Source organism: Apostichopus japonicus, chromosome 16 (genome assembly GCF_037975245.1).
Source record: "Apostichopus japonicus isolate 1M-3 chromosome 16, ASM3797524v1, whole genome shotgun sequence".
NCBI classification, from domain to species: Eukaryota; Metazoa; Echinodermata; class Holothuroidea; order Aspidochirotida; family Stichopodidae; genus Apostichopus; species Apostichopus japonicus.
This window is the reverse complement of record NC_092576.1, coordinates 37457102-37481110: the sequence shown is the minus strand read 5'-3', so window position 1 is coordinate 37481110 and position 24009 is coordinate 37457102. Positions and strand designations below refer to the sequence as shown.

General features: G+C 35.5%; 2 protein-coding genes across 4 annotated transcripts in view; both read right to left on the bottom strand.

Moving 5' to 3' along the window:
- Positions 1-24009, bottom strand: part of LOC139982299 (uncharacterized) — a 97349-nt gene that overhangs the window by 6511 nt on the left and 66829 nt on the right. Inside the window, exon 7 of one of the 2 annotated variants that reach the window (XM_071994997.1) lies at positions 2084-2292. The exons of the other annotated variant lie outside the window; for it this stretch is intronic. Coding sequence (XP_071851098.1) covers positions 2084-2292 — 209 coding nt within the window. The remainder of the gene's footprint in view (positions 1-2083; positions 2293-24009) is intronic. 2 annotated transcript variants of the gene reach the window in all.
- LOC139982308 (uncharacterized) lies at positions 4692-22762 on the bottom strand. Of its 2 annotated transcripts, none has more exons than XM_071995013.1 (6): positions 22381-22762; positions 16577-16820; positions 14719-16241; positions 8199-8401; positions 5953-6029; positions 4692-4747 (listed from the first exon to the last, which is right to left on the bottom strand). In XM_071995013.1, exons 2-6 carry the CDS (start codon positions 16686-16688, stop codon positions 4701-4703), a joined length of 1962 nt encoding a protein of 653 aa, XP_071851114.1. In that variant the 5' UTR covers positions 16689-16820; positions 22381-22762; the 3' UTR covers positions 4692-4700. The 2 variants fall into 2 exon arrangements, with proteins under 2 accessions (XP_071851114.1, XP_071851113.1); XM_071995012.1 differs by lacking the exon at positions 22381-22762 and adding an exon at positions 20018-20144.

Here is a 24009-nt window from a genome sequence, read left to right as displayed (position 1 = left end):
AAGAGATTCCATTGTTAATCTCCATTCCCTACTACACAATGTGAACCACCTACACTATTTCTTAACTTCTTGTTCAATTTATGTCATTACCGAAGTGCGCTTTATATTTAAATACTCTCTCCTGATATTACGCATATAATAACCAGCTTAAGAATGTTTGCCAGATACTTGACAATTTACTAATAACTATAAATATCATTGTCGCTAATCTGGTCATTTGTGTGACCACCATAACTATCATCACCATTTTTATCACAATGATCTCCATCACCATCATCACGTACCACCATCGTCGTCATTAGTATCACCATTTGATCTCATGATCATCATCACATGCATCATGATCATTAACATCATCATCACCATCATGGTCATCGATGTCATCATCGTTATCATCATCATGACCATATGATTCCAAGATCATCATGATGATAATCCTCATAATTATTAACATCACCATCACCAACATAAATCATCACCCAATAAATCACCACCACCATCACCACCATAAATCATTATAACCACCACCAACACAACCACCACCATCATCATCAGATCCCACGATCATCATCATATGTATCATGATTACTAGCATCATCATCACCATCGTGGTCAGTGTCGTAAGCATCATCATCATCATCATCATCATCATCATCATCATCATCATCATCATCATCATCATCATTATATGATTCAACGATCATCATCATGATAATCATCTTAATTAATAACAAGACCATCATCACCAAAACATCACCAAAACATCACCAAAATCATCACCAAAATCATTACCAAAATCATCATCATCACTGTCACCGTCAGGTGGAGGAGGGTGCATGTGTGTGTGTGTGGGGGGGGGGGGGGTGAGCAGAATACTGCAATGTAAGAAAGGATCTACATTAAAATCTTCTTAAATATCAATCTACAAACATATTTACTGTGTTTCTTTCTACTGTACTGCAAACGATGAGAATAGAAGAGGAAAATAAAAACGTGATTTTGAGTGTTATTTACATATAGAGTAATGTTGTATTAGTCTATCTTATGTGGGGATAGACTGTAATGTCATGTGGGTTAATAAATCAAGAAATTTTAGTTGCATGGGGTGGTGGGTGGGGAAAGGGTGTGGGGGTGCGGGAGCCAATGGTTGGAGTGGAGGAGGTGAAGACAGGCTGTTGATCAGAAGAGAGGAACGATAATTGTATGACAGGAGACCTTGTCGAGTATGTGTAGGTGTGGGGTCGTGTGGGTCGGGTGGGTGTTGATAAATGGTGTTATTAACAAGATAACCCAAGTGTTATAAACATATATAGATTAAGGAAATTGGGTAAGTGGTCCGGCATAACTGTAGGGGGCGGATAAGGGAAAGCTTATGCTAATATAGTTCAGAGGGGTGCCACATGAATGGATGAAGAAAATTGCAATCTGTTTAATTTATATCACTGTTTGTTTTTACTTAAATATCAATGTGCATTAATTATCAGTTAATTCATATATTAATTAAGTGAAAGAGTCCTGATAAAACATTGATTTTTTTCATTTCTTATTTATCTTATTTATTTACTTTTGGTTAATCTAAATGATCGGAGTTTTTGCATATTTACTTTTGGTTGCTTTTGTCAAAAGTTTTAATTTGTTAACTTCTGCAGTAATGATGCCTCATATATTGATATAATTATATCCTACTTTGAATTATCATGATTATTATTATTTCAATGAGATATATTATTTTTAGGTGTAAGCTAGGGTCTCATATCTCTTTATTTAAACACATTTCATTCTCCTGAAGAATTTATTGGTCAATTATATGTGTTTTTGTATCATTTTGTCTCTATTTTACCCTCCCTATTAATCATATACCTCACCTGATGACTGTTCTTTCATTGTTAGTTGATTTCGTGATACAATTTCTTTTTCATTCGTTTTGTTTTACTTCTACATTTATCTAAACATATAAATAACAACCTTCAGTAACTATTAAATATAACTATATCCATAATTCTTAGCATGTTTACATCATTAGTATCAATTAGTTATTTTATTAATGACGTATATTATATAAGAAACTATTAATTGTACTTACTCCAATTGCTTGAATCTTTGAGAGTGTTGTACATAGTTTAATATTCCATTAACTTCATGTTTATTAATTTCTCTCCCTTCCTCTGTCTGTATGTTCATATACTCTACTGATGTTATGATTGTTAGAGAGAGACCAGAGGAGAGGATAATGTTCCCATCTTCAGCAATCTTACTAAAGGAAAAGCCTAGAGTCACAAAGTATATGGGAATCTGAAGAAAGGAAAATAATAAATAGAATTAATATCATCATGTTTGTTTACAGGACAAATACTTGAAATTATAACATTATAATTAATTTTATGAGGATAATTAGGGGTGCTTTAAGTATATGGGAGCATTTAGACCGCTCAGACATATTAAATGCAACTTGTGTTTTAATGGGAGGTGGAAGTCTGAGTTAACATAATTGCGTTTAATGAGATAACAAATTTTGGGGAGAAATAAGAACAAAAAACAATACCATTTTTGGGGGAAGAATTTACAAACGTGGGTAACCAATTGATGTTGTTTGTTGTTAACTTTTAAATATATTTTGTTAATCTGCTTTGACTTCAAATCAATAGTGGTGAGTCTGGCTAGTAACGATATTTAAATGTTACTTGCGTTTGGAGAAGTACAACAGCAAATTGTAATTTATAATTATTGTTTATTTCTGAATTATATTGAAACAATACGTAATAAATTGTTGTTGTTTACTAGTTAACATTATTTTTAATTTCATTATCCTACAAGTCAAGAATTTGTGAAGGTGAATAATGGTAGCAGCAGTTGTACTTTATTTGTAAGATATACTCGTTCATTATGTTTGGAAATCAGGTATTCTTTAATCCTTGGATACAAGCAGTTGTTATTAGTTACTTTTATATGTATATTTACTCCTTAATTTAAACAATTTTTTAGTTTATCAAATTATATTTATAATGAAGTGCTTTAGAATTTGCAGTTGCCTTGAACAATATTGAAATGTTGACTTGCAAACGATTATATAGTCACTTGTTAATTAAGCATATCAAAGCAATTCCTAAATATTTGTTGATATTTACTATTTACTTTGAAGAGATAAAATTATCATTCAGGCAGATGGAGGATATCTAGCCATGACAGCAACAAGTGTGACATAGTATACAGATATTCATATTTATCGTTCAAGAGGAGGGTAGCGTTGTATTTGTCTTTTGCTTTGCTTCAAAAACCCTTTTTATGATATATTTATTTTCAGTGAAGTTCAAAAATGACTATATCGTTAATCTCTGTTCATCATCGTTATCTCAGAGAGTAGTAGACATAGTAGTTACCATTTCAAGACGAGGTTAAAATACGAGGGAGTGGTAGGTTGGTTAGTTAAATATATTTATATCAGGATTGGAATGTATGCAGGGTTGCTGTTTAGTAAATACAAGTTGAGTGCACTTTCATGGCAAAAGGGGGGGGGGTGGGTCTGTAGTCTTGTAAATGTATTGATTTTATATCTTGAAAGTCTTATTTTATTTATTTTACAAAGAAAGTGTACCATATTAATAATTGAGGAAGACCGCTTAATGTTTCATCTTACCTTATCATAGCCACAAATTCATTTATAGGTTTAAACTGTACCTAATGACTGGAGGGTTGGAGTGGAGTGATATGTATTTTTGATGTTTTAGCTAATGGTTGTAGGGATGTGAATAGTTTATTTTTGAGATGAAGGTGTTTTGTAGTATTGACTCATTCCATTAAATACAGACAATTAGAGGGAGAAACAGGGATTGTAATAAATAATTGTCCTTATTTTTATATTTGTTGAAAGGTTATGGTCGGACTGTATTCTTTGTAAACAAACACATTTCAATGATGATCAAAGAAAAACTATGTTTTCTTCCTCACAATAGGGTGATCGGGGAGAGATTATGTAATATTAGAATTTCTTCAAGTTCCGTACTAACGTGACCCATTGACGGTGTACTTACATTATGACTAGATGCTTTCAGTAGGAGCTCTACGGCTGACCTCTGTACTAACACACTGTCTTTGTCACTGACGACTACAGTTTGTGAGCACAACTCTGTAATAGTTTGAACGTCATCAGCCTATTAAACAAGATAAAACGTGTTTTGGAAATAACATATGATAAATGATAAGGTATAGAATAATCATAATTTATGAAAAATATGTATATGATCAAGTCCCACGATATCAGTCCTTAAAATTATAAATAATATCTGTGAAGATTCCTGTGGTGTGTGATGAGGCACGATGGTTGTAACCGGTATGGGCGCACTGTACAGTACATACAGAACTTGTGTAAGGACCCAACTCCTAAAATTTGATATATCAAAACACTACCATGCCTTATATAGCCATGATGACTAGTCGCCTTGTATGGGATGAATAAATTAGTGCAAGTATAAACAATTGGTATTTAATAGTACGTAACTCTCCATAGCAGACATTAGTAAGAAAAAGGTTATATATAAACGTTTAGAAAGCAATAAACAGCAGGCTACTTATCTCCCCCGTTCACAGACCCCATCACTCCCCCCCCCCCGCCCCGCCATGTACATGCACACAAACACACGCAACACAAGACATCAAGGCAAATTCAATTCAAACAGAACAAAAGTCTAACCAACCTTCTTCCATCAACCGGATTGGAAATCAAGATAACTGGCATTACTCGGCCACAAAACTGGAAAACAGAATAAACAAGAAATCGACAAAGTACATTTATTACCTTTACCGTAGCTATATATTTAAGACTCAATGAATTAAAACTAAGCTACCTATTTTTTCTTTAGTATAGATATAGTACAAAAATAACCAATTCTAACTGCAAGATTTTCATTCAGGATCACACTGGCCTACCATAACTAGGACATTCCCTCACAGGAAGGAGCTAAACTTATATTTTATGTAACGACTTGGAATTGTTTCAAATATTCTAAATAAAATAGTATGTGTCAGCATTGGTAAGCAGAACAATAAGTAACAAATATCAAAATGAAACAAATGATCACGGTACATGCTATACGGCAGTAACTATTTATTGACCATTATAAACTTTTCAACCTTGGAAGGATTTCTCGTTTACTTATTGTTTCCAGACTTAGATGGTGGAATATCACTGATTATGATATCAATTATATCATATCACAAGCCATGTTTAATTGTTGCATTTACACAATATTACTATACTATCACTAGTACTGACGTCACATTACTCATCTCATATTTACTACCATTGATGTAACCCCAGTCTGTTATTTATCTACTCATGGTGTACTTTTGCCATACCTTGAACCAAACTTTAATATGAGGGATTAAGTTTGAACATTGCAATCCGAATACATCCATTTGAAATGTTTTATAAACAATATGTGATCGCCAAAGTACATCAGAGTAGTTAAATATCACTGTATAACAAGTGTTTGTTACATTACACAGTCTGTACTGTAACCATTATACATTGTATTGTAACATACAATAGTGTTAGCCATACGTTGTATTGTAACATACTGTAGTGTTAGCCATACCTTGTATTGTAATATACTGTAGTGTTAGCCATACCTTATATTGTAACACACTGTAGTGTTAGCCATACCTTGTATTGTAACATATTGCAGTGTTAGCAATACCTTGTATTGTAATATACTGTAGTGTTAGCCATACCTTATATTGTAACACACTGTAGTGTTAGCCATACCTTGTATTGTAACATATTGCAGTGTTAGCAATACCTTGTATTATAACATACTGTAATGTTAGCCATACCTTATATTGTAACACACTGTAGTGTTAGCCATACCTTGTATTGTAACATATTGTAGTGTTAGCAATACCTTGTATTATAACATACTGTAGTGTTAGCCATACCTTGTGCACACATATCCATACCTTGTACATTCTTTCTTTTTAATTCCTCTGGGACTTTCTCTGGTCTTATAGATGTAGGTAGTTTGCAGTTAAGAAACCTGTGATATTACAATGAATATACCAAATGATATTGGGTTTCTCTTTAAATATTAACAACCAGCTGACCTTATAATAGCCAGGTAACCTAATAATAAACAGAGAAAACCTCACGATATTGTATCAACAAAATGCAAATATTTGCAATTGAGGTAACAGAGTTCTATTGAATAAACCAACACATGAAGTTCAAGATTTTAATGGTTGCATTTTAATGCTTGCACGGAATGGCACCTTCTTCCACGCAGCACGAATATCAATAAGCAATATGCCCCGCAAATTTTTCTGTCGCTGAATCTGATCTATGAAACGGGCTTCCTTCCGAAATTCGCATCATCACAGACTTCACCTCCTTTAAATCACGCCTAAAAACGCATCTCTTTCATTATTGTTATAAAATAGTAATACTGCCTCTTTTATGTTCCCGAAAAACTCCATTGAGACACCTTACAGGCCCTTTACATATTTATCTAGGTCGAGGATTCAGTTTTCCCACGAGAAGTTTTAACTATCTTATTGAATCATGTTACAGGGCTTTTTTTCCCAAATTAGATCCGATGTGTCTGTAGAACACTCGAGACGGTTCTTCTCACGTGGAATGGAAACCAATCAGGGCAGATCAGTGCCAACACACTGATTTTTATATCGTTAAGTTAATGCAGGATGAGCAGGTTATTGGCTGCCTTATGATTATGCGCGATGGGATTTTCGGTGTAATGATCTATAAAAGGCGGCATATTCCCGCAAGTTCATCACTTCGCCACTACTTCTTCACTTCTTCGAGTTGCGTAATTGACGGAGTCAAATCATTGTAAATTGGTTTTGTTTGTAAGAAAATCGACAGAGAAAAAATTATACCGAATCACTACTCAAATCCTATCTGGTCAACTGGTTTTTCAGAGAACTCAATGTTTTCTTCTATCTTCCGTTCGAGATGTCTCCTGAAGAAGCATAAAATACGGTATCAAGATAACCCCAGTATATCTCTCTCGCGAGCCCCGACATAATATTACATTATAATCTTTACCAACACTCACGTCGTCTACATTTCACAAAGTTCATTGTATCCTTGATATATGACCTGTCAATCACATTGTAATAGGTCACGTGGTTGAACACCTGCACAGCTAAAGTATATATATTCTGTTACATCTCTTAGTTATCGTAAATACATCAAGCAAATGCACCGCTGAAGGTCACCTTGACCGTCGGTAAACCTGCACCTCTGTTTTACAACAGTGTTATTTAATTTAAGTATTTAAAACAGTGAAAATCAACTTGTTTTTCATCTACATATTTGACACTTAACAGGACTCTTACTTAAGTCATCAATTCCTACAAAATCATTACTCCGATGTTTGGAGTTTCTTTGGCGTTTGATTTTAACTATTCATCAAGGAACAACACAAGAAGTTTTACGATTGAAACCAAAATTGTGTGCACGATTTACGCAATGACTCTAATGACTAATTTCGTTGTCAACCAACTGGTAATTATTATGGTTACTTTCTTTGAGTCATAATATATCGTTGACATTTTGTTGAAATAATTAGATTGATTTGTTTTTAAGGATTTTTTATCCCTTGTAATTGTCTCTAAACGTTGTTGGGAAATGAAATGTCAAGAGAAAAAGAAACCGTTTGTCAATATTTCTCTCAATTCCCTTATATATTGCATAATTTACACCATGATTTGCATTGAAAATAGGCGTGGTTTGTCATAATATATATTTCGGATATCTGTTCGAAGAATTTACTGCACTTGCACTTGACTCATACGTATCTCTATCTACAAATACACTTTCAAATCAGCCTAGCTTACAAAACATTTACGGAAATCCAAGCATTGTTATACAAGGACAATCTCGTATCGCAACAGTCTTACTGGAAATTCACCCCCCCCCCCCCAGGCCGCGATACAAAATATTTAAAAAATGAAGCTTTATATACAAGCTTATCTTATTGATTGCATTCAGATGACCTTAAACTTCCAATTTACCCGGCTCAACCAACCTGTTCTTGTATGAAGGCATCTTTGATACTATTTGCTGTCTGTTACCTTTTGTTGGTTCCTTTGATTACAGGGTTAAATAATTGAATAACCTATTAAATCTTTTGTAATTACCCCAGATTTTTTCTACTAATATTCATTTTATCTTGTTAGTCACTTACCAAAGTGTCCTGAATTTCTTAGATTGCAGTACATAGTTCAATAATCCTACAATGTCTTCCTCAATTAGTTCATCTTTCCCTGCATTCAGCAATAATTTCTCCAGTGATGAGAGGCTTGGTAGAGCTAAACAAGACTGTAGGATGATGGTATTGTTTTCAACCTTACTGAAGGACCACTTCAGCTGTAGATCAGAGATTGGAATCTGAAGAAAGACAAATAAAATAATAAACTGTAGTTTAGCAGCATGACCTCATTGACAGTAAATTTTATTGGACGTACTCACCGCCATTAATAGGTTATTATTTATTGAAATAATAAGGAAAGCAATACTAATGCCCCGGTCCCTCTCCAAAAAGGAATGAAGAAATATTGTTGAAAAAAAAATCAAAAATGACAAATAAATAAATAAATGAACAAATTGAAAAACAGAGTACGAAGGAAAGTCAAGTTTGTTTCGATCATAAACTTGCATAAATAGCCACGAGTATATATTTAAATACTAGTGATTGTAGATCTCGACTCTAATCATTCAACGGTTCAACGCACCCCCCCCCCCCAACACACACACACATTCCGCCCTACCATACTTTCTAGACATAACAACACATGTGCCGGCTGGGTGATAGCAATGTAAGTCGTAATAAAACACATTCGGTATATCTTACAACTGGTATCGATGATTTGTAGCAAGGAAATTAAATCAGTAGCTTTAACATTTTTACACTCAAAGCTTGGTCTACAAACACAAACTGATCTGTACCAAGTACCAGTCTTGAATAATAACATACTAAGAAATAAACTAGAAAATCGTAAAAGTTAGTACGTTAGTACGTTCCCTCGCGACAAATCGTTATTTTTTATAACATTTAAAACTGTGTTTTCTGTAATTCTCTGAATCTTCTCATTTGTATCACTCTTGCATGATGACATAGTAAAGGTAAGTTAGAAAAGTTTATGTTGATTTTGTTACGTTGGAATGCGAGAGGTCTCGATAACTAATTTTTAACGAGACACAAGCCTGGGTTCGTTTCCGTAAGAACACAGACAAATTAACGAGTCTAGAGATTTTAAATGAGAACGTAAACTATATTGAACAATGGATTTCGAACCAACAACAACAAGTGGTAATTACAAATATATAGAAAATTACTCACAAACTTAACAAGATAGGATACACTTTAAAACACGCTGGTCTCTTCCAACGGCGATATCCCTCAGCGGCCACGACCTTGATGACGACGATTCTCGGTCCGTTGTACCGCGAAATTCACTGGTCCTCGACGAAGTTTCTCGCGATCCCAGAAACAGCAGTCACCTTCTTTCCGGCGATGCTCCAAAATAGAAGACGGACTTCCAGCCACAATAGAGTGAAGCACAAGTCGAACTTCTCGCCGACTAAATATTACCAGAGTTAGTCCAAAATCAGCTTTATAGCCACCAACTCCTGACGTAACGAACTTCCTCAACGGAGACAGAAATTCTTCACCTTCTCCGAAATAAACACTGGAAAACTGTACTTTCACAGCAAAGTCCTCTTCAAACTTCTGAATGAAAGTGTAGAATCAATCTTGGTATCGATATCTCAATCCCTCAGAAACTACTGGCAGTTGAGCACTGACGATATATAGTAGAATGGTATAATATGTGTCGTCGCTTGTATTCGTTCAGAAACTGAGAAACTCTCCGATCTGGGCGGGTTTTTATACGATTCGCCATATCAAGAATCATCTAGATCTCTCTCGATACACTTGACCCAGTTTTCCTATTCTTGGAAATCCTTTGCATATCTGCGAACGTTCCAGAGAATCCACGATGATGTGTACAACTTACACGCGATCTCACGTAAACCGACGTCAACCCGAGACCAGCGCGTCATCATGAGGAATATACTAGAACAATCGTGCATTATAACATTGTGACACTGTAACCCGACCTAATTTCTCAAATACTGATTTATCACGTAGGCAATTTCAATTACTCTCCACATTGTAACATTAGGTTCCTCACTAGCAGTAACTAGCGTTAGGCTACAATGGGCCCTCGTAACAATAGTACCTGACAAGCCTTGTTGCAAAAAATGAAAGTTTCTATTACCCCCCCCCCCCACCGTTCTTAGTCCCTTATATGTACTGTTTATAACGCCTCAACCTGCATACAGTAAGAACGAACATGCCATCCAGACATACGGAGTAAACCGACACACGCCTGTGGATAACAAAGTAACGTGACGTAAACGCTATTTCATATAATGATTGTGTAACACATTCCACGCCTAATTTGTCTATGCAATGTTTGTTGTTAGGCTAAATCTTTATCGCGTCTACTCTAGAGCAGTAATTCAGCTAGGCTACTGTACATTACATTACATTACATCATTATCAATCCCCCCCCCCCCACTCTACCAGATAAAACTTCACATAACAAGCAAACAATAACTGTAACGGCCGGGAGATACCTATACCTCATAATAAAACCCATTCGCTACACCTTACTGCTGATATTTAACGGTTTATAACATGTAAATAGTCGTTTGTTTGAATTCTCTTTATATCTTTCTGGGTGTACAGTACGAGCCTACAATCATCTGTAACAGTCTTGCATGAGAAAATCATAAGAGATACATAATAGTTGCAAAAAAAGGGTTTGTATGATTTTCCCCGTTTCTCGTTCCCTACTATGTACACTCATCGACCATCACATTAGCATTAGCGTGGTTAATCAGGCCTCAACCTACGCACAGTAATCGCAAGAACAACTTTTTTGTCCCGACAGATGCAGAGCAAATACAACCGACACAAGCCCGTATGAACCGCTTACAAGCTACCACAACGTAAACTCTAGTCAGACGCTAGTTTATATGATAATATTTTGTTTTTTTATAACTGTAAAAAAATTCCATGCATTTTATATTCTCTCAAAAATGTTTGTTGTAGACCCATTCTTTGTCGTGTCTAAAGTAGTAGCCTATTGTGCAGCTGCAAATGTTACAATGTTACAGCATCATAACTGCTACTACAAATATCTTTGCTAAACGTGAGCGACATTATCGTAATCCATGTACTACTACCACTCGCAATATGACCACACAGCCAAATACATTATCACTACCAAAAACAGGGCTAGCTCGGCTATCAGAATGTCTGATTGGATCGGGGCCTAGTGATATGTTATTCGGTCTCTATACCTACGGAATAGTGTCGAATTAATAACTTTTATAAAAAAAAACAAAAACAAAAAAACAGTGACATTCCTTAACACAAGCCATTTATATTAGCCTACAGCCATGTTTTACGGCGAGTGGTAAAGTCCTAGCCTATATTGACAGAAATAAACAAACATGTTACTATTACTAGGTCTAGGCCTAACCATTCAGAATTCGTCTACACAATTTGCAGTACTATCGTTAAACTTATTTTGAAAGCATGATTGTTGTAGTAGGATTATATCCTAAAGCGGTGAGAAACGTATAGGCCTAGGCCTAGTAGACTTGACATATCCTAACTGCATATACATTCCAAATAAAAGCTTCGTTTTCAAAACAGCCAAATACTGTCAATACTTGGGTCCCTATTGACAAAAATGAGCAGATTTTAAGTAATTACATTGTGTAAATATTTTCACTCAGGGAAAAATGATATGACATGGAAATTGGGACATTAACTCAAATTAATCGATTTTGAAATAAAAAATAGTACGTTTAGATCATAACACATTACCGCTCGTTTCGAGCTAATTTTCCCATTTGTATCATTGACCTGTTAGGATCGTACAGTTTGTAGCCATCGATTTTCAATCAATCAATCAAAGTGTTACTGACTGTTTTTTCATGCCACGTGTAAGAGGAATGACTTAACTTTGTCATTGTACCTCTCCTTGACTGTTGCATATTCTCATAAATTAATTGTTTGGACATTTGAAGAAAAAAACAAACAAATTGGTATAAAAATTGCCGCAATTTACGCCTTTCTCCACAAGTTTTGGTAGAATCACAAGGATAGGTTGAATATGGATGCAGATATCGTCCACCATTAAATTCCAAAGTTATATCACAGGAAAGAAGAACATCTCATCTCTCTTATGGTGTCATTTTTTTTTATTTTTACAGTATGCATAGCGTTACTTATTATCGCATTAAAACAGGTAAGAAAAAGTAACAGTTTTGTTATTGTCCGCTAATTAAGGCTGCACTAAGTGGCTGCTGGGGACCCACTTTTTCCGCCACAGCGTACCCAGCGCTCGTCACAGTGTACAAACATCAGTGGACAACAGCAAGTAACGTTCATGTATACACTATTGACTGCTGTTAGAGGCTGCTCTTAATGTCTGCTACGTTCAAACAGGTGCTGAATGGCTGAATTACCAACACATGCGTACATTACTGTAATAGTTCTTATGCTTCAATTGAACATGTGTTATATACAAGCTGTGAATGGTCTACTGACGGGTGAATAGGTTATCGTAACTCGCCCGAGTTAACCTTTTGAGAACTAAATATTTATGAATAATGTAATATTGCATTAAGATAATCACTGAGAAACGTAACCAACGAATGCTGCTGACAGGAAGTATAAAACATCTACTAAATATGAAAGCCAAATACTGTGTAGCCGATCCGATCAATTCAAACATCAACAACTGTTTGGATCGAGGAAACAGTTAATATTATGTGGGGCGTGCTACCAAAATTAGCCTTGTTGACGGAAAATGTTATTATTCTAAACTAGATAGTATGTGTCACTGTTCGTTTTCAGACTCAGATAATTACAGAAAGAGGCCAATCTAGCCATGGTAGAAATTGAACAAACCAAATACCCTGAAAATTGTGAATCTTTAACATTGAATAATGGTTTTAATAAAATAGTACCTTTTGTTCTATTTTTGAATTTAAAAATTTAAAGTGCCCTGTTGTTGTATATCGTTGAGAGTGCCGTTCTGTTATGTACACTGCTTCACATTTTTAAAATATGACAATAGAACAATCAATGAATAATTGTCCGCTTTGTTCTTATTGTAGAATTTGAGGTAAACAATCATTTGGTTAATTAACAGTTGTCGGGACGTTTCTATGTAGTTTGGTTAGCCACAAATCCCACTGAATCTTGAAATTTGGGCACCCATACACCCCCCCCCCCTACCCATAGATGCTTTTAGAATCCCTGGGAGGAAGAGGGAAATGGTTGAAACGGAGTAATATGTGACTTATCATACCAGGAAAATATACTTTCACTGTTGTATTCGTCAATAATTATGTCAGAAAGAATTGTAGTAATTTTATTGTATACTGTTCTCTTTAAATGACAAGCTGGTTACGTAACACGAGAGATTAAGCATAGTACTTGCTCACTACAAATTACCTACGATTCGTCTACTGAGGCTCGCTTTCGTATACATTAAGTAAGTCAAAAATAAATTTAAAAAATGCAATATAGAAATTACATTGAGAAATAGAAAAGAAACTTGGTTGAGCATAATACGTAAAGGCAACAGTATAACAAAATTAATAGAAACAAACAAATGAGACAATACCAATAGGAAACAGAATAAGAGAGAAATAATTGAATGAAAGCAGCCTCTAACTTTTCACTTATTTTTATTATTATGCAGTCTTTAAATGTTTTGTTGAAGGAACAGACTTTCGGCAATAGATATGAGAGCAGCAGAGTTTTATCCTGCAGTACTTATATAGCGTGTGCTGTGCTGAGAGGAGGTAAGTGCATGGGAGGATTCAGAGACAGTGCTGCGATAGACGAGTACATAATAGAGTACGTAAAAACATTGAACAGTTATAAAACAAATATGATCGAAGAATTGGAATAGAGTCATGTACTGGGTTAAATATAAAAACACCAACTTGATAGCGATAGATGTCAAAGAAAGTGGGAGTTTTTAAATTGGCAAAAAGCAGCAAAGAATGATGATGAAACAGTGTTTATGTAAATTAGACTAATGACTCTTTTTTTTGTCAGACGAATGAAGGTCGAATATGTCTGTATTATAAAGAGCCTAAAAATGTATGAGGCATAATATCAGTATGCTTTTATAGTTTTCCTCTCAGAAAGTTTAACAAAGTGTGAGTTACTTACACAAATATGGAAACGAAAGTAACAACCTTGTATAGATATCTAATTAGGGCAGGCGAATGGATTATCACTGAATTTAGTGGGACGTGTAACAAGTAATTCAGTCATTAGCTACTTATATCGACACGGCAAGCAGATTGCATTATATAAAATACATGAACCGTAAATAATACTGTAATATGCTAGAAGAGGCCAAATGTGACGAATTTTAAAGAATCTATAATACAATCATTATATTATTTTATTAATAGTTATACTACATTATATTGCACCGGTAGTATGCGCGATGGAAATTAGAAGTACTTTATTGGAGTGTTGTTTGAGGTCGATTTTACATGCTATCATAGAACTGATGAATATAAGAAGGTTCGTCAAGAATTCAACAAGACAATGATCAGTCAAATAATAGTAACGAATGCGTATCCTCGATAATACTTACGTCATGACTTGATGCTATCTGTAGCAGCTGTACGGTAGACCTCTGTAGTAACTTGCTGTCATCTTTATCGATGATAACCGCCTCAGTACAGAGCTCTGTAACAGTCTTCCTGATCTCCTCAATGTCTCCATTTTGTTCCAAGATGCAGAGGATTGCAAACTTATCACAATCCTTTTTCTTCTTCAAATAGTCGATGATGTTACGAGCAGCTGTACGGCTTAGTCCACATGCGAAACGAAAGACATACTGTAGGTCAAATGGATCCATCTTACCCAGGGTTTGTTCTAATTCAGCTGAATTCTTCACACTAGCAGCGATATCTGCGACTCTAAATGATGCAAACCACTCACAAAATAGTTTATGGTAGAAACTTACTTCAATCTTGATATTAATGCTATTACCAGGAGTTTCTCCATCGGAAATATTAACGACCTTTTCCTCTACTAAAATACCAACACGGATATAGTGATCATAAAATGCTTGACCAACTCGTTTACAGAACGCTTCTTTACCCCACACAATCTGTTGATTCTCTCTATTGAGACCTTCAAATGCTATTTTATCAAGTTCACCATGTTTAGACTCAAACTCCACTTCATAGGTCATAACGTTACGTTCCGCTGCCTTGTTTCTGGTGTGACTGTGAAAACATTTCATCATGTAAATGAAAAACTCCGTAACAGACTTAAATTGCTGAAAGTCTTTTCTTTCACCAGTCATGTGAGCGAACGTAACGAAGAACAAAGGAACTTGGCAGAGATCATCAAGAATTGGGTTTCCTTTCAAACCTTGTTTAATTTTATCAAAAGCCTTTTCATTTGTGTCTCCAGTGATGGCTTTGCGAATGTACTGATCACGAGCATTTTCATCAAAACCTTTTAACTTGACTCGTTTGGTTTCTGACTTGTCAAATTCTTTTGGTAGATACCTGGTCGTCAAGGTTACTTCAAATTTTCGAAACTTCTCTAATCTGACGATCTGATCTACGTCACTTCCCGTGGTTTGATCTCTTTCAGGATACTCGTCATAGCCATCCAGAAGAACTTTAACTACATGGCAGCCTTCCAGAATAGCTCTAATGTCAGATTGTTTCACACGGGGCTCGTTTGGTAATAGAAACATTTTGATCGCTCTGTAAATGGACTTCACGTTACCCAGCTGTCTCAGTCGAAGAATAATTAACACATCTGCATCAGAGAAAGGGGATTCCTTTACACCGTTACACCAGTCATAGGCTAACTGAAGGGTAAGTGTTGATTTACCGTACCCTGGTTCACCCTCTATAATTCGACGTACTGATTTAAAACGCGGATCAGTGAAAATATGATTATATGACGCTAAACGTTGCCATGATCCTTCGGTGGAGAAGGGGGTTCGTCTCTCGATGAAACCCTCAATACTGCCTTCAACAAATACTTTATCTACACAGTAGAGTCTATCTTTGATATAAGGGATCGGTTGAACTGCGTCATATCGTTCCTTGTACGTAGACTTCAACTCTGTGAGAAGTATTTCTTTTTTTTCTGAATATAATGAAATTGAAAATCAAACAAAGAAATAATTAGTAAAGTACGTAGTATAAACTGCGATCAATGCAACAAGTGTAATTTGCAGTTGAAAGTCCATAACCCTCCTCCCTCTTTGCCACGTATGAAATTATTAAAATGTATACATTTATTACGGGATATATAAAATTTTCAAAACTTGAAAAATTCAATCAAAAAATAAAGAAATTAAGGCCACTGTTCCAGACAAATTGATGCTATTGAATTAGAATACGATGACCTATCAGTAGCGTCATTCGTTTAACATTTTTGTCCTTTAAAGTATGATTGCATCAGAGCGAGATGATACGGACCTTCCAAAGTCAGTGTTTGTTGGGTTGATGGCTCAGCTCCTACAGGAGTGGACTGGTTCGATCTAGTAGGCTGACGGGAAATATTCCTTGCCTGTTGTCTGATCCGATCCATACATTAGTGGCTCTTGTCACCTCGGAGTTATTAAAAGATTCTTGCTCGCATGATGTGCTTGTTAGCATGTTAATATAACAGCGGCGTTTGCACGCCCCATATCCTTCGCACACCTTGTTCACTGTGAACTGCCTGTTAACGATGACAAATAAGCATGACAACCATATTAGAAGGGAGAAAAGCACACGTTAACTAAATCCTGAAACCTAGAATAGGGTCTACTCCTTGCACATATATTAAGTACCGTATACATCAACAAACCGATTTATGCTTTAGAGCCCTGTCTTCCGAAGCAAGGGTCTTGACCTTTTGTAAAGTCGCTAAAACATGAGAGAATGTCGCCAACAAAATTCAGACGTAATCAGTAGAAATATTAAGAACATACATTTCTTTCACCACTTTGCAAAGTTTGATCCTGCCGTACACCCCTTCCCATTGCCACAGCATCCATCACTGTCACCACTTGACGAAGAAGAAAAGGGGTTAATAAGCAAAAACGCAGACCACTAGATCAAATGTAGTTGTGGAATATACAAACGTTGCCCTGTGATATTCAACTTAATCAGTGTGATGCCGAAATATTTAATAAAAGAAATGCATTCTGACATATGACTTGCTTGATGTTAACGCGATTTAACTGCAATTATTTACAAAGATTGCTACAACACAAGAGCGACTCGCTGGATATTCATATAAGGACACGGTTAACACCATCTCAGAGTATACGGTCACATATGTGTATGTTGATACTTATAAATAGGAACATGCCTTCATCACGAGTGTATATAACAAACAGGTGCCGTTTCAGCAAAATAAACAACAAAGTGCAACAAAAAAACGAAATAACCATCAATGTAGATAAAACATATCACTCGAGATTGGTAAAACAAACACTCATTATATTAAATAAATTAAACATCACAAAAGTTCAACAGGTACGAAATTGCCTAGCGATGTGAACAACTTGAAATGCTAACAGATCTACTGATATAGCGAAGTGTCAAGTGCTCATGTCTCGTCCTTCTAATATATCGTGATCTTCTCGCTTGAACATTCTGCAAACATTCTCGTTGCGTTTATTTCCATATTCTTGACTATGTTACATCGAAAGATGAAGACTAATTTGAGATCAATGTGTAATTAGCTTCTGAGAAATTATTATGCATAAAGAGTAGAGTTTGAAAATGAGTATCGTCCAATAGGCGAACCTCTAAATCTCCCTGTCCCCCCCCCCGAAAGGACAGTAAGACTACAAACGTTGATGTCCTCTGGTTGGTCATATTCTTTGCTGGGTGTATATCGTTTGATTAACTAAATAACAAACACGATATAGACAGATGCTGCTGAGTTAAACCCCAAGTAGGAATTTGTTCCCTGATTCTCTTATAAAAACACAAAACATTATATCATTGATATCAAACATATTATTATTAAAATGTATTTCATATAAAAATGACCCAAGAGCTTAAGAACGAAAACCAATAGACTTCAGTTATCAACTCTCAGCCTCAGTCCCATTTCATTGAGACTGTGACCATGTTATCATGTGATTAGCAAAGACACATGTATTATTTTTGCCTGATCAGCTCGTGGGTGAATTCTTCGTCAGGTGTAACACAAACCTCAGTATCAAAAAGTACAATAAGGTAGCGATGATGTCAGGCAAAGACATTTTGTCGTGCTTTGTATACCTTAATAGCTAGTTTAATGGTTAAATATACCTCATAACTAAAGGCAAGCCTTACTGCATATGACTTAACTGGTTAGAATGATAACAAAACAATTGATTAGAACTGCGCTTCTTAAATCCTGGTCTATTAATAACTATACAGCAATCATACTACATGTTTGTCTACTGTCGTTTCGCCAATGAAAATGAAAAGTCAGTCATATGTATGAATAGAACATGTTAAAATTTCAACATCCAGTCACTGATAGTCTATTCATTAAGTAATTATTCTACATTGACATAATTTAATTACTAACCAAGATATGGGAGTAACACGTTCTATTGTCTAACATTATCCTTTGATGTAAACGCTTCATGATAAAAGGGATACTATTAAAACATATTATATAATTATCATTGGTACCGCTGTTGTACACATGCAACCGTGACCGTTAGTCAAATGAAAGGTCATTGTTTATCATGTATATTGTACTCTTCATCCAAGGATAAATTACTGTGAGTGATATTCTGTGATAAAAAAAATTCAGTAACATTGCTTGTGATTCGTTTTTGCCATTCGTGTAATACATTGATCATTTCAATCAACCGTATATCATTATAGCTCTTTGGTTTGTATTTTCTGATTTGGTCAGACAATATCTTTTACCATGGTCGACAAAAGGCTACCTGCTTTGTGAGATAATCGTCTATGTCAAAAGCTACCATTTCAGAGAGGTTATTTAATATAAATTCTTCCTTCTAATCCCCTTGTAAGTTCCATCAATGAGTCAGACAAATATTTATGAAAAAAATAAATATTTATGGCATTATTCTGTTTCGAATAATGCCAGATAATTTGTCGTCATCTATTTTTGTATTTAATAACGTTGAAATGTTCATATAGGCAGTGGAGTAGATCACGCAAACAGTGTCACCAAGTTTGAAGGAAAGCGCCGACAAATAAAGAAGAACATCAAATGTGGCAAGATGATGCACGTGCGTCGTTGTAAGGAACGAAAACTCAAAACAAGCAGACGGAAGGATGAATTGGAATGTATACAAATGTAGGTACAGTCAGAATCGTGTTACCCAGCTACCAAGCTGAGCAGCATACGCCCCTTTAACCTTTGACCTGTATTGTGCATATGGTTGTCTTAAAAACTCGGAGCTGCCTTATTATGACCGTTTTCTCTTTGAATAGTTATTGCACTGCACATGCGTGCATTTTTAATTGCCATAAAACGTTTTTTTTTTTAATATTACTTATGTTGTTATCATACGGGGACTTTTCTGATTTTGTTAGTCAATTACACACCACAACATAACTTTCTAGGTGTTTAAAAAGTTTAATTACATAATTGACCCTATTGCTAACGAAATTTATACAACTGAGGAACGAGGAATACAAACTGCATAGCACTACTGTACAGAACGTTGTTTAGCATACTGTAATAGACTATGCTGTAATGAAAGCTTCTATGAATAATATGTTAATGACGTAAAAACTGTCATGAATCATGAATAAGGACACTGTCCATGTAACATGAGGACAAATTGCTATGAAAAATGTTACCAACTAAACATTACTCATATGGTGTAAAGGCCTACACGCAGTAGTAACTTTAATGTTTTCAAATGAGCCTGATATCAAGAAACTTACTGATAGCGTGGAATTAATTCGTCTGTAATAGATGTTAATAACTTCCCGGAGGAGCGAATTTATATAAAGTTCCTTGAAAATATAAGACTGCACTGTATAGCTGCATCCAATTGATTATGTCGAATACTCTGCAACTACTGATGAGCACGGGCTAGTACAATAAAGATATTTAATCTAGTGTATATACATGCATTATATTCATATTTACTTAATCTCTTTACGATAGTTGATGGAATTGCTGGCGCAAAGTCCCATTATTTTCAAGTATCTTCTTGCGTTGACATTACTACGTTGTTGCCATAGAATATGCTTTGAGATTCGATTTGTAAAGAATGATGTATTGCACGCTATCTTGGCAGTGTGTTAAAGGTCAATCATATAACCAGGCTCAGTATAATGTTAGCACAGTAACTGAGTGTAACTGAGTTCCTAGATTCTGAAAGTCATTTACCAAACGTTTTCTAGTACTAAATAAGTAAAGATTAAAACACCAGAACAATCACCACTTCACGAACGGTTTCTTCCTTTTGGGACTCATTAGAGGAAGATGGGAATCAAACCCTGGACCTAACATGTCACAGGCAGAATTCCGCACCACTCAACTACAGTAATTCTACTGGTGCTTGTATAACTGTCAATGAGAGCGTATTACGTATTTTGCAACGATTTATTTAGTTGTGTTGTATATGGGCGTATGCGGTCACTGTCCCGGGGTATAATTCCCTTAAAATATCAGTACTATCTTTCAGAACAGTAACTGCATGTCAACACCTGTAAAACTTAAAATATTTTGATAATTTAGGGACAATAATACATTTAGGAAGTAAAGAGAGAAAGCACAGTAACTGAAACTGTAACATTCCGAACTAATATGTATTATAGGAAGCTAAGCAATATGGCGATAGTCATAGTATATGATACAAAATTCATGTACCTACGTCTGAGTGTCTCTAACCAGGGATTTTAGAGTATACAACATTACAAATAATGGTAAACGTCATCGGGGACCATGTGCACTGGTCTCCTGAGTGAGACCTTAAATTTACAAATCTGTTTTTGGAATATTTAAATACACAATCGTTGTTAACAGAAATGAGTGAAATAAAATAAACTTACTTAAACTGTTTTTCATGTCCTTATTCAATTCTCTAGGAAGAAAAGTTGTAAGCAGTTCACCAGGTGGGTGAGATGAAGACATAGTACTTAACACAATGAAACAACACCGTATTTATATGCATATTGGTAACATGGAGTGTATCATAACCAAATCATATGGTAACTAGCTAATTGAAATTACATTTGATTAAATGTTGCTTATATACTGAGGAAAGATCACAGTGTTAAATTGCTTCTGGGAGCGGTAGTTTAAGCGTACTGCTTAGAATAAATGTTACATGAATCCCATAAAGTATAGGTTATTATAGTTATACAGGGTTGAGCATGTTGGGAATGTTTCCAACAAAGCATTGTCCAAGACCTTTGGTATAACGTATTGTTTATTGACGTAATATATGGTTGTGGTCATAAACACTACTGATTATTGTGTGCATGCGGTTGAAAAGGGCGGTATTGGGGAGTAACACCATGGGGGAATAGACTAAAGGGTGTTGTGTAAACAGTCCCCACTGAACAAATCCTCCTCACCACTCTCTCGTTGAAGGTGGGAGTTATCCTCTACCACTCCTTTTCTTTTTGCGCACGTTACTACTTAAAATTACATGTGTTGCTTAAGTGTGATCAAGCCAAGCGATAATGGTGGGATTAGCTATTGTAGAGGCCTTTACAGCCCTGTTAGTCTCTGTAAGTATCTACAAATCAAGGTTAATATTTACATTTTGATATTGATTGCAGTAATATGTAACTAGGTAAACACATTAAGGCGAGTTAGACACGTTCTAGGCATATAAGCTGTACAATGAAACTAAGCGATAAGCATGCCTAAGTCATAGTGCCCTTATAGGTATCATATACTGTAAGATTATGTTTGTTGAAAAATGGCAAACACAATCGTTTTCACAATAATTTACTCCAGTTGAAAATTCTAAAGATTAGGTTTTAATGTATAAAACGTAGAACAACGGCTGGTCAATTCAGTAAGTAATATTACTGTCTTGCTGTTTTTAGATTGTGTGACTTCCCCTAGTTACATTCGTTATAAAAATGTTTACATAACGCAGCATTTATAGTAACATTTATTCAATGCCAAGTTTTTTGAAGGGAGAAAGGGGCTGTGAGGTAGGTTGCAGTAACATGACAGGGACATATGAGAGGTGCTCCTCACCAGACTAGATTCACTCCTACTTCTGCTTACCAGTAGCATTACATAATTCAATTGGATAGGAAAGGTGAGCAGCTTAACTTACCATGTCTTATTAATCACAAACTAAGATAATGAGCAGGCGCGGGATTTGATGATCAACCTGATGCTTGGATCTAAGGGGCTGTTTCCCTAATGTAATATTGTAACGAGCCCGGCTCCTCCGACATGTAATACTATATCGGGACTCGCGATAGAAAGGTACTGGGGTTATCTTGATGCCGTATTTATGCTTCTTCAGGAGACGTCTCGAACGAAAGATAGAGGAAAACATAGAGTTCACAGAAAAACAAGTTGACAAGATAAAATTTGATTTGGTGATTCGTTGTAATTTCTTCTCTGTCGGTTCTCTTCTCTGATTAAATAAAATAACAATGATATGACTCCGTCAATTACGCAATTCGTAGGGGTGATGAAATTGTGACGAAGTGAAGCACTTGCGGAAATATGCCGCCTTTTTTTACATTACTTCTATAAAATCCCTCTGCACATAATCAGAAGGCAGCCAATAACCTGCTCATCCTGCATTAACTTAACGATATAAAAATTAGTCTAGAAAGTACTGATCTGCCCTGATTGGTTGGGAATTTGGAAGTCCACCCCTTTCTTATGGAAACTTCCATACCACGTGAGAAGAACCTTCTCGAATGTTTTACAGACACAATGGAATCTATTTTGGGAAAAGGCCCTGTAACAAGATTCAATAAGATAGTTAAAAATTCTCGTGGGAAAACTGATTCCTTGACCTAGATAAATATATAAGGGGCCTGTAATGTGTCTCGATGGAGTTTTTCGGGAACATCAAAGAGATGATATCACTATTTCATAACATTCAATTTCGAGAACTTGTGTTGTTTTCATAAAGGCACTAGATGTAACGTGGTTCAAGATTTAAAGGTTATTTGCCTATTAATACTTCAAAATGAAAGTTTGGTATATGCATAAAATCTTTTCAGATTTAGTATGCGACATACAAGTAACATATGATCAATCTGTATGAAAGTGCTGGACGTCGCCTATTGACACTTTGCAAACCAGTTAACAACTTTCTACATATCAGTGTTTCTCTCAAAATTCAAATACAGCCAAACTGAATAATTTTAACGACATAGGTATGTCACATTGGTACTATAGTAGTAGTTATTAGTACCATAGTGCGTTATGGATTTAAATAACATTGGGTATATCTGTTTAATTACCTGTGTAATGAATTATAAATCATGATTACAGTATCGCAGTTGTTAATCTTGCAGTGACATATTCAACCAAATTAACGACAGAATCTCATAAAACAGCAAACTCAAGATCTTTTAAAAATTGGAGTGTGGGTAAGTGCCCCTCTTGCCCCCTGTAATCCCGCCACTGATAATGAGTAAGGTATTTTCGCAAGAATATTAAGACTGAAACTGACGTTAATTGCATCCGATTTTCGGGCATGGTAAGTGGTTTACTCTGACGATGGTGTGAACTTATAGCAACTGAACCTTTTTGTTGCAAAATGTATACATTTTTGTATTCATGCTTACTAATTGCTGGACATTAATAGGGCTGAGTTTTTTTTTTGTATCCAGGGTTTGTTGTTTATCGCCAGGACAGGAGGGATACCCATAACTGTATTGGTAGAGGAGTTTTACTGTATGCAAGTTGTCGTGATATGCGGTCGTGGTCATAAAAA